The sequence below is a fragment of the Protopterus annectens genome, chromosome 7.part1, assembly GCF_019279795.1.
Source record: "Protopterus annectens isolate FY-2018-M chromosome 7.part1, PAN1.0, whole genome shotgun sequence".
NCBI classification, from domain to species: Eukaryota; Metazoa; Chordata; order Ceratodontiformes; family Protopteridae; genus Protopterus; species Protopterus annectens.
In genome coordinates, this window is record NC_056740.1 from 237170288 (window position 1) to 237183228 (window position 12941).

At 38.3% G+C, this 12941-nt stretch overlaps 1 protein-coding gene across 1 annotated transcript in view; it reads right to left on the bottom strand.

Annotated features, from left to right (window-relative positions):
• LRRK1 (leucine rich repeat kinase 1) overlaps positions 1 to 12941 on the bottom strand; it is a 2417153-nt gene that overhangs the window by 373113 nt on the left and 2031099 nt on the right. Inside the window, 1 exon segment of the mRNA XM_044078686.1 lies at positions 10343 to 10540. Within this exon segment, the coding sequence (XP_043934621.1) occupies positions 10343 to 10540 (198 nt within the window).

A 12941-nucleotide genomic window follows, 5' to 3' on the forward strand; every position in this document is an offset into this window, starting at 1 on the left:
GGCCTTTCAAGCTGGATGAGATGATTATTGCAGTACATGCTGAAGGGAGAGCCATATTCAATGATGGACTGATAAGGGGAATTTTAGTTCTGGAAGATATGCCTTTGGAAATTAACTGTGATAAATAGAAGGATTTTCAGACTACGACTGACACATGACTGGTCAAAATATATTTACTGGTCAATGAAAGTACCCAGGTGCCTGATGGTTATCATGATTTTAAAGGGGGTGCCTTTAACATGGCATGCACTGAGGAATTCATGCCTGCTAAAAAAAGTATTGCGTTTTTTGGTATTAAGTTTATGCCAATGGTGAAAGCACCAAGTGTTAGTTTGACTGAGCCCTTGCTGGACAGTGCATGTGCATTTAGCAGGGCATATGATGGTATCCGGTTTGCAGTTAGGGGCAAGCTTATTGAGCCACAGCCCATCAACATATGCCTCAACATCAGCAAAGCAAATACCCATGAGTAGGGAGGCCTTGGAAAGAGCCATGGGGAACTCCACTGGTGACATGCTTTTGGAGATAATGCCTCCCTGTGACAGTCATGTTAGTGAAACAATTAACTATCCTTTTGACAATGAAAGGATTAATTTTATGTTGTGAAAACGTATTGATAACACCTGTATGGATAATTGTATCAATGGCCTTAGCTATGTCCAGATAAGAAGACTGGAAGTTGTGACCCATTCCTTTGGCTTCTGTGACCCTATTATATAAATGTACTGGATACAGTAGACAGGAGTGGTTTAAACTGAGGGATTGAAGGATCCCTATGTTAGCATTTATGAGCTCTGCTATAATACTTTCCACGTCCTTACAAATGGCACTAGTGAGACTTATGGGTCTGTAACTACCTGGACCTGTGACAGGGCCACCATTGTGTAGTGGAGCCAGTATGGTGGTTCACCAAGCATAAAGCATGTAACTAGAGGTGAAAATGAGGTTAAACAGGCCAAGGAGAGACTAAGAAAAGCTGTATTTGGTGCTTACCAGGAGGAATTCATATACATTACCTGGATAACTTTGGTTATTAATTAGAGATGACAGGACTCAGATTCATAAGTAGTCAATAGGCATGCAATCCAGGACACCATTGAGGAGCCTGGCCCAAATTCACATTTGCCCCAAAGAACTGTCTGGTTAAGTGACTAGTTCAAGGTCACACAGCAGGCAAGTGAAGATGGAGAGATTCAAACCCTGTAACCTTGGCACAGAAAGCAACTCATTAACAAGTCAGAGCTTTAGTCTACTGCCCTAACTGCCAGTCTGAGACTTACAGGAAAGATATAATACGAGGAGGAGTAAGAGTTATATGAGTAACTGGAAGTTGGATTGCTGGGGTGGAACTGGAGATGATTTCTGCTGGCAATGATGTTGTTGATGGCCTCAGGATTAGAGTATGGGGAACAACTCATTATTAATTCAGAGCAGAACTGAGTGATACTTCTGAGATTCCTGATACATTTGAAGAAAGTTTTGTGGTTGTCTTTAGCAGAACGGGCAATTTTTAATTTATAAGAAGCCTTGTATTTTTAAGAGTACTTCAGGATTTTGCTAACCAAGTGCAAATCCCTTTACTATGAAAGGAGAAGGGTAACTTACATAAGCCCAGACATTTTCTACCTTTGTTGTTTAATTACACTGTAATTTCATCATGAGGGTCTTTTTCCTGAATTTTCCATCGTATCTGTGGCATAAGCGAAAATGCATCAGTATGGCTTATCAGAGGGAATTACAATTTGAAGTGAATGCAGTATCTGGGTCAAGATGTTCAATGTGTGTGTGTGGGGGGGGGGGTCACACTGAAATTTATCTAGGATATTGGAGAACAGCAGGAGGTGAGCTTTTGGAGTAGTCTGCAAATGTAGCAGATTTTAGTAGGGGAAAAAGTGCTGGTTCTGATGTAGAAGATACAAAAAATGCAAATAGGACCAGCATGAAGGTGAACTGCTGGAATGCACAAGAAAGCCAAATTAAACAACCAAAGAATTCCAAAAGCGGACATGTTCAGCCAAAAAAATCACAGTTTTATTCCACAAAGCTTTCGGGTGATACCCTTCGTCGGTGTGTAAAAACATTTAATAAACTCAATTCAATTTATCTTAACAAGACACAGGCTATATTCACACATTAAATGCAGATATTAAACCTGGTCTGAATACAGTGGTTAGCATTAAGCCAGTACTCAAAAAGAAACAACAAATGTTGAAATGATTGTTTTATATATATATATATATATATATATATATATATATATATACATTTTACGTGAAGAGAATACTAAGAATTTTAAAAGTGTTTTCTTAAAAATAATGTATGTGATTTTATTCAGATTTCTACTATGACTAAGTTGTAATTGATGAATGACTCTTTAATGGGGATGGTTTTGATTGGGCTGTGTCTTAAGTTAGGATAAACTGAATTGAGTTTTTACACACTGAAGGAAGGGTGTCACCCAAAAGATTTGTGAAATAAAACTGTGATTTTTTTTTTTGGCTCAATGTGTCCGCTTTTGGAATTTTGAGGCAGAAGATGGCAGTCTGGAAGTCAGAGAAACAGAGAAGGTGTGACACACAGAGGGATGCAGGAATGTTCAATATTGGTAAGGAGAAGGTCAAAGTGTACAGCTGTAATTTGGAAGATATATGATCTGGTGAAAGGAGATGACATTTACAAAACCTAGGAATCACTGTGTGTATTTATTATTGGCTACACAGGTGCTATATTTATGGAAGGGTAGCTGAAATCATTCACAAGCACCATACTGATTTCAACAGATATTTTTTTCAGTTATTGAGGTATAAATTAAGTTTAGCAGGAGACACTGAAGGGGTCTAGAACTCACAAATACAGTAGTTGGTTTTGTTAATGGTGAATTCAGGAATCTAGAGGCTGGTATCATGTGGAACATGGAGTGAGATGAAGTGATTATAAATAATTACTGAGGGGTACCCACATACTTCTTGGGGGGTCTGAATAAATAAGAGCTGAACCCACATATAGAAGAAATATTATCAGTACTCTGGAACCAGGTTTCAGTAACAATACAGATATGGATGTGCTGTGATCTAGGATCAGGAAGCCCCCAAATTCAGGTATTTTACTGTTAAAACTCCTAGCATTAAGCAGTGCTATCTTGATGAATGCCAAAGTTATATATAACTTGATATGTGCAGGATACAGACCTTGCCTAAAAAGGGACTACAGAGGCTGCAAAAGTTTTATCCACCATGCAGAAACAATGGGGTAAGACATGCAGTCCTTCACTAGCAAAACAAGTTAATCTATCAGCTATCTTCTCTTATACATATGGGCCCCACTAGAATGACATCATTTACACAGTTACCCATTAAAGTCAATAATATTGTCTTTGGACTGCAGCATCATTCTTGTTAATGACATAATACTATTTTAACTACAGATTTTCCTTCCTCAGACACATAAGCATCAAAACCTCTAGACCATAAAGCCAGCTTTCTGACAACTACTATTTTCACACCAAATGCATTTGATCATATGAACTGCAACTGATCTTCTAGAATCCCCCAAACCTTGCCCACAATCTGTCAGTTCTCTAAAATATATAAAATTAGCATACCATACACTCAAACTATAGTATCTGTTCTCTCAAATCCACCAAATCCCCAACTCTCTTTTCTTCTTCTAAATAGTCCCTATTATAAAAAAATAACATTTTCCCAGAGTAGTATTTTCAACCACTTCAGTATATTTACAGAGTTCTATTTTTTCATCATATATGTACGGAATCACATCCCCAAAGTATGAACACACTATCAAAATAGGTTCTTTAATCCATGATTATAACTGATTATACCATGTTGTGAATTTGTGGGAAAAAGTATTTCTTGCTCTTTATATGGATTGTATAAACTCTCATCAAAAGTTGAATAACTGTTGTATTCACTTTTATGTACTGTATTTTCTCTATGCTAGTCAAGTGTACCTATTTTGTACTCACTAGGCTGGCTTGAAAAAGGTCTGATTGGCTAAGTTCTGTTTCCCCCAAAACAAATAAATAAGCAAACAATCAAACAATTAAATAAGCAAATAAACAGTGCTTCCAGACTAAAAGGGATGTGTTATGAAGGATGCTGGCCTTTACTGACATGCAAAGTCTGCATGACGGGGAAATGAATATGCAGCTTGATCCTATAAAATACAAACCGGAGGCATTATACCCTCAAAATTATTTGCTGCTGAGGAAGCAGATTTGGACAGTTACAATGCATCATCCTTAATACTGATGGAGGGGGAAGAAAAAATCTGATTACAGGTAATATTCCTTTTCTATACAAGGATTTAGCAAAACCCAAGTACCATGGTCAGGTATAGATTCTGTATCTCCAGAAAGAAATAACAAGAACGGAGGGGCAACCTATCAAAATACTGCAAGTCCCAGAACTCTGAAAAATACGGAGCCGGTCTTCGGATATAACAGTGAATTGTTTAGCTCACTGCATGGTTCAAAACAGAGGCAGAATTCAATAATTATAAACAGATATCAAAGAAAATTAAAGCATTAAGTATACAGGAAGTTGGTTAACCATTATCACGAACATATGAAACAGGCAGGGGTGTGTGTGCGAATATACAGGAGACAAATGACTCTTATCATCATTCAGTTTCCTTAATAAACATCAGGTAGTATATATCTTTGATGCAGAAGATCATGGGTTCCACTCTCACAACACTGGATTCATTGGCCAGCAGTGACACTACAGTGTAGCATAAGACCGGTACAGTACTTCTGAGTGTGCCACATTTTGGAAGAGTTGTTAAACCAAGACTCCATCAGACTGAGTTCAAAGCTTGGGTCAATATAAATGATCCCATGGCACTTACTAAAATGAGAAGGGGAGCTATACTTAACAATTTTATGACTTATTATGTATACATATATTTATTATTATTAAACATTTCATGTAACATTCTTTCAAAAATACAATTATATTTTACTCATTTTATATCTTGCAATATAATCACCCATGCTCACACTTTCTGTCACAACCACTTTTGTATTCTCCTCAGTACAATCTCACAATCACAACATCCACTACATAACAATTTTTTCACATCTCTGTTTTCATATAGTAATAAGTAATATCCTATACAACTTCTGTATTTCATTTCTACTAATCAAATTTTCTGTATATTATATTCATATTAATTTCCTAAAGCCAGTATAATTGCATTTCTTTTTACACTTCTGCCAACCATTTTTAATCTCCTCTAGGTCAAGAATTTGTGTACAAAGAGATTATTCAACATTATATACTTTAAATAACCTCTCTTCTTGTTACTTATACTTCATTTCAACCTTCACAGATCACTCATTTAACCAGTCTCCACAAAAAAGCTGATGTTTCTATTACTTCTCATAGGATAATAGGAAATTACTAGGCTAGTACCCCTGAGGCCCTTAGAAGCCTAGCCCAGAATTTAGCCCATGTTCCAACATGTCAGCACCCTATGCCACTGTCCAGTAGGGCACAGGTGGAATCCCAGGGTTGTATTTTCTTTTCCCCATCCAGTTATACAGGTTGCGCTTAAAAAGGGATAATGAGGTACTCTGCTTTACATGGAGAGGGAGTCTATTCCACAAAAGGGGGAGTCTACGGGACACAAATCTGTCCCACTAACCATTCCTACTGATGTCACAGACCAGGTTGAGGTCGTCCGTGCCAGTCACTCGAGTGCAGCTTGACTTACAGATATGCAGCAGTCTCATCAGGGTGGGGTCTGAGATTGTTTTGTATGCCAGACAGAGGTCACCGCTGAGGAGTCTGTAGGAGACTGAGAAAAAGGACAGGGCTTTTAGCCTATCTGTGTAGGGTAGATGTTTGAGGGCCTGAATTCTCTGGGTGAGGAACCTATGTGGTTCTCCAGCTGCTGCATGTGCTTTGTGGGGTACATGCCGAAAGGGGCACTGTACTCAATAATGGGTCTTATAAGGGAAGAATATAGAGATGTTATGACCACCTTGTCCCTGGATGAGACACTCTTACTAATGAGGTGGGCCATGTACAAAACCTTCCGTACAACAAAGGCAATATAGTGGTCAAAAGTCAGTTTGCTATCAACCTGGGTGCCCAAGTCCCTCACGACTGACTGCATGCTTAGTACTTTATTATCAGTGTGATAATGTGTGCACATCACTCTCCCAAAAAGGGATGATGATGCATTTTTTGGCATTAAGTTTGAAGCCATGTTTCTGGCACCAGTCATTTGTTTGGGTGAGACCCTCTTGGAGGATGTACACATCACTAGGGGAATTAATGATAGCACCCAGCTTGCAGTCATCTGCAAACTTGGTCAGCCAAAGTCCACTAGATTTGGCCTGTACCTCCGAGAAGTATATCTCAAACAGCAGATGCCCCAAAACCAATCCCTGGGTTACACTGCTTGTTATGGGTATAGTACTTGAGGTGGCTTCCCCTGTTTTGACTAGCTGGGTTCTATCAGTGAGCCAGTTTGCCACCCATCTGTTAACATATAGACTGATGCCTAGTTGACAGAGCTTATCTATTATACCTGAGTGTGGCAAATATACTATCAGAAGTGGGATTTGAACCCACGCCACCATTTGGAGACCAGAATACCCATGTTAGTGGAAGGAATTTCACTCCTTGAGTCTTGAATAGGGAGCCAAATCAAACCGCTTTCCACTTCTCTAATTCTTCCTTGTTCTCTGCTCTAGCTATTATTTTTTCTTTGTTCAGACTTTGCCTGGTTTAACATAATTCCATCCCATTACCTTTCTATGCTATCCTTTTCTTGTAACATTTTCTTCCTCAGTTTTTAGTCTCCACATCCTAACTTTTTCACATAAATTTCTTTCATGCCATATTTTCTTTGTCCTGTTCTTAACCCCAGTCATACCTCTTCATATTTTTTCCATAACAATTTCCCCACAATACCATTTTTCTTTTGCCTCTTCTCCTTTACAACCTATAACAAATGTAAGGATGCCAAGTACAACACAACTTATTAACCCTAATCCCCCTTAACACAAAACAAAACTCCTGTTTTAATAAGATTTGACCTACAGCCCCATATAATACAAAGTACCATTTCTAATTTTTTTCTTTATCCGAAGTTAGTACAAGGGGACTTCCCACAAGTGGTATCAAAACACACATTTTCCCCAATGTAACGCATTCTTAAACTACATTTTATTTCCTCTAGTACTACTTCACATTTTTATAACATTTTGATTATCATTTTTTTTTACCTAATACATTTCATGCATTGAAAAATGTACTCCACATATCTTAAGTGTAGTTATAAAGCATTTTTCTCCTGTTCATCCCCTTTTTAATTACTCTTTTATTTTCATTGTATCTTCCCTCATCCAACTGTATTTTTTTTCTTATAACTTTTAAGAACTGTTAAATCATCTACGACATACATAAATAAAGGCAATATTACTGCCTCCTTCATTTCTCATTTACCTTCACTTAAATTCTTTTGACAACTCCCTACTAGAACATTCATCATTGTAGAAAATGTAACTCTGTTCACTTAGCATCCTTGTTTAGCACCTGTAAATTATCACACATGCATCCATTAACCATAACTCCATTCCATGCCTTTTCATATACTGACTGTATCATTTTTATCATGCTTCTTTCTGTTTCATAATTTCTTAATATTTCCCATGTACTCTCATGGCTTACACTGTCTAAAGCCTTGGTGGTACAGCGGTAGCATTGTTGCCTCACAGCAATAGGTTCTCCTGTTCGATTCTCGGCTGGAGTGCCTTCTGTGTGGAGTCTGCATGTCCTCCCTGCGGTCGAGTGGCGTTCGAAAGACATGCGTAAATGGGTGTGCCTTCGTTGAAGGTTGGGCATCGGGCTGGCAACTCAGCACCATAAAAATCTACTGCCAATCATTAGCGGACCAGAGTTCCGCTGTGGTGACCCCTAACCGGGAAAAGCCGAAAAGACAAACTGTCATGGTTTACACTATCAAATGTTTTTGCTACATGACACACAATAAATTTGATATTATTTTCCCCTGATTATACTGTCACTTCTTTTAACACTATCAACATCTATCTTAATTTTTCCTGCTGTACCATATACACCTCTCATCACTTCATGAATCACTTTGCTGAACCTTTTAGTCTGTAATACTTAATGCATTTGAACAATTACTACTGTCTTCTCATTTGTATACAGGAATTTTATTATTCATTCATATAATTTTCTACCTCTAGATCCCTTCTCTATCCACTCATTCAATATCTTCACAAACATCTTTTTCTTTACTTGTCATTTCCATATAAAAACATAACTTAACCATTTAAGTTCTGCTTCACTTTCTTCCTTAACATCTTTTAATACTTATTTTTTTCAACATTCTCTTTCTTTCTACCCACTGCACTTCTTCCTGCTTTACTTTCTACATTTTAACTGTTTCTTTTCTGTTACTTCCTTCCTGCAGATTTCTTTAACATAAACCAGTACTATTTTCATAATTTCTTCTTGCTTACGTATAACTTTCTAATTTTTTGTTCACTTACCCTCTAATACTCCATTCTCTTTTAAATCATTCAGTTGCAATGCTGCATTTTCCACATGACACATTCTACTCTTCTCTCATTCCACCACACTAACACCAGTGTCACTTTCTTATCACTTTTTGCAAAAATGCATCATTTTGTGCATAGCATCAATAGGAATATCTATATTCTCAACTCAATTTTCTGCACGAGTATATTCCACTGTTTAACTTTCTACCGCATTTTCACTACTCTCAGTATTTGCTACATTTTGTAATAAAAGGCCGTGGCCTTCTTCATTATATCTTCTGCACACAGTTTCACACTCCTTCATAGAATGTTCACATTCCCCACATTAAGAACACATTCTCTTCATGCATTCCTATATTAAATAAGCTGTGCTCCATGAAAATAAGCATGTTCTGTGCAGTCCCAAATATATAACTGACCCTGGCTTGCTTTATATCACTACCACACTTGGTAAATGTATTAACTTCTCATGTTTTATATGACAAGAAACCTAAACTCCCATGCATTATTCCATATTTTTCTGCCTTCAAACATTTGTTAATGTTATGCACATTTTGACAATATTTAGCTCAAAAGGTTTCAGTTCAAGATCCCTTATGTCAGCAGTTCTGAACTGTACTGTCAAGTTTCTTTCTGGACTGCATAATTGTTAAACCTATAACCTTTGCAAGGGACACATACTCTTACTTTCAGTCATTAACAAATTTTTGTGCCAAATTAAACTTCTGAAATGTCACCATTCAGAAAGCTTCTGTTCCTAAGCAAACTATTCCTCTTAACATCATTCACAGTATATCCAAGCAGTGAAATGACCGTGTCTCAGGTAATACATCTGTCGATACAGAGACCATTTTTGCATCTGCTTATGAACCACTGACTTTTTTTGCCATTTATAATCCAACAACTGTTTTTTTTTTTTTCCTGCCACATCTTCATGAATCAGAGCAGTCAATGAAGCATATCTTCTCACATTCTTCTTTGCAGTTTCCAATAACCCTGTCACTCGTTGGACTTGTGGCTGATCAGGCAACTTTTTTTTTTTTTGCCTTCCAAAACTAAATTACTACTGTCTGTGGTCTCTGCTGGGATATAATGCATCAGATATAATCTCTTCTACCTACGACTACACAGCTCATGCTTCATAAACTCTGTGCTGCAAACTACCACCTCATCATCTGGTTCTTTATTCATAAGCTAAACTGGGATCTCATTGTGTAGTGCAGAATCTGACATGATCATTATGCTGACAGTTTTCCGAATACTGTTTTCCTCTATGACGATGTTTTCCACACACTGATTGCTGCAAGTATATGTCATCTTGGACCTCTTCTCACTTCACTAAGAGCTACCTGGCATCCTCTGTCAAAAACAGTAGGTAATTTTTCCAGTGCTCTAGCTGAATATTTCCTAGTTAGAATGAATACCACTTCAGGTCTCCACTGAAAACAGACTACAGTCCTAGCGGGACTAACCCAGTCAACAAAACATAAATATATTACAAACAAACTCACCTGTTTTCAAACTCCACAATTTGTTACTCTTTTCTTAATGCTTAGCAATAAGTAAATCAAGAATATATCTACTTCCTGGCTGACTACCTCATTCCTAAGTATGCATGTTGCCTTTAAATTTGAACAAAAAAGAATCTATGCATCCACAGTTTTAGGAATAAATTTCCCCAAATATTTACATTTGGCATTCTAATGTATTAAAATAAATAGGCTTTGGGTTCCTGTTACAAGTAAATCTATAACGAAGTAAATACAAAATAAAGTATGTTTTTACCTTTGACGTTTTCAGACAAAACAGTATTTAGGCTGCCCAACGGGGCCAATTGTAAGGCAAAACAGAGAGGTCGGATACTGATTCCAATTAGAGAAACAATACAAGGATGCTGTAGGGAATGTAGCATGCTAGCTTCTTGACGGAACTCTGAAAAGTTTCGCAGACATTCCATTGCTTTTAAGTGTTTCATCATTGTATCTATAGAAATAAAAAAGAACATTGTAAAGTAGTGTACTGTACATTCTGTAGAACAGCACTATAAAAATATAGTCACACATAATAAATCTAAAATATTTTTCAGAAAGACAGACTTTTGAGAAGTGGGTAGAAGGATTCATTATACATAAATCAAATATGTTAAATGTTTACATTTGCTCTCACAACATGTACAATGGAAAGAGTTTTGAAAAAAAGGTACCTGCTAAAGTTAAAAAGTATAAATGGTGATTAGCATTCTTAAATATTCACACTGTATAAGACTTTTGTGTGAAGTTAATAACTATCCAGCCTTTCCCCAGCAGTGTGAACCTTGTCTATAGATATTTGCCACTGTTAAAGTGACACCCCAACTCCATGTGTAAAAATAGAAAAGGGGGCTGTGGATCGATGTTCCAGAAAGGCAGAGCATGAGAGAGAGAGAGACAGTCAAAAACAAGTGGCACAGTTCACAAATTAGCCTGTACTACATAATCTAAATCTGTCACAGATATCATCACATAGCACTAGCTGCTTGTGTAGTACACATATCCAAACATATGTGGTTACCCCAGTGGCAACGCATAAGTATCTTGCCTGTGGTATAACTGGCTCCAAAAATCTGAAGCTTGAATCCCCAACTGTTGTATAAGAAATGCTTGTACATTGTAGAATGAGCCACTTAGTGCTGTACAAATATTAAATGCATCCCCTACTCTCCCACAGGTGTATCAGTGGAGTCTGGCAACTGAGGTGGCACACCCAGTTTGCACCACTACTATTCTAAAAATAACCATACTCTAACTTTGCTTTGTGAGGTACATGCCAAAAGGGACATTATACTCAATAATGTGTCTTGTAAGGGAAGTATACAGAGATGTTATGGCCACCTTGTCCCTGGATGAGATACCCTTACTAATGTGGTGGCCCATGTAGAAAGCTTTCTGTACAATAGAGGCAATATGGTGGTCAAAAGTCAGTTTGCTATCAACCTGGGTGCCCAAGTCCCTCACAACTGATTCTGTGTTTAGTACCTTATTATCAATGTGATAATTTGTGGGGATGTTACTCTCCCCAAAAGGGATGATTATGCTTTTTTGGCATTCAGTTTGAGGCCATGTTGCTGGCACCAGTCATTTGTTTGGGTGAGACCCTCTTGGAAGATGTCCACATTATTAGGGGAACTGATGACAGCACCCAGACTGCAGTCATCTGCAAACTTGGTCTGCCATAGCCCACTAGATTTGGCCTGCACCTTCGAGAAGTATATCCCAAACAGCAGAGGCCCCAAGATAGATCCCTGGAGTACACTGCTTGTTACAAGTCTACTACTTGAGGTGGCTTCCCCTATTTTGACTAGGTGGGTTCTATGAGTGAGCCAGTTTGCTACCCATCTGGTAACATATGGATTGATGCCTAGTTGAGAGAGTTTATCTATTATACCTGAATGGGGAATAGTATTGCAGGCTTTAGCCAGGTAAAGGTAGGTGGTTTGCACCATCTTCCCCTTGTCTATGGCCTTGGTGACTGTCTCAACGAAGTCGAACAAATTTAACAGGCATGACCTCCCCTTTACAAAACCAAACTGTGTGGGATCAAGTAAAAAACCACAAGACCAATAACCAAAAAATGTTTAATAATCCTCTGATGTCTCGGCTTGTATGCCTTCTCCTGTGAAGGCATATAAGCCGAGACGTCAGAGGATTATTAAACTTTTTTTGGTTACTGGTCTTGTGTTTTTTTTTTTGCTCTAGTTTGGATTTGGACTGTGGTTGTTTGTGGGATCAAGTGTCTGGAGGTTGCTAATGTCTTTGTTAATGAGGTCCATGATAATCTGCTCCATGGCCTTGCAGATCAGGCTAGTTAAGCTGATGGGTCTATAATTTCCTGGATCGGTGGATACTCCACCTTTGTGCAAAGGGATGACAGTAGCTGTCCTCCACTCGGCTGGGATGAAGCTGGTACTCAGGCTTTGGTTGAATAGGGTGCCTAATGGTGTTGCAAGTTCCTGCCTGAGTTAATGTAGGATGCAGCCTGGGATGTTATTGGGTCCCATGAAGGCTATATTTTTTGGCTTTGAGAGGGCAGTGATGACTTGCTCCCTAGAGATAATGGGAGGGGGCAGGTACTGGGATGTCCTGTTTTACTGATGGGGGGACAGAGGAGTGAAGTTTTCACTGAACTGTCTGCCAGTAGGTTGGCTATATCTATAGGGTTTGTGCATGTGGTGTCCTTGACCACCAGTTCTGAGCAGATCTGGGTGCTTCCCTTGAGATTGCAGACATATGTGAAGAAGGCCTTACGATTGTCTTTAGCAGATGTGGAAAGTTTGGACTCGAAGTTTGCTTTGGAGGACTTCACTAGTGCTCTTATTTGCTTGTTCAGGCTAAGTAGAGATTGCTTC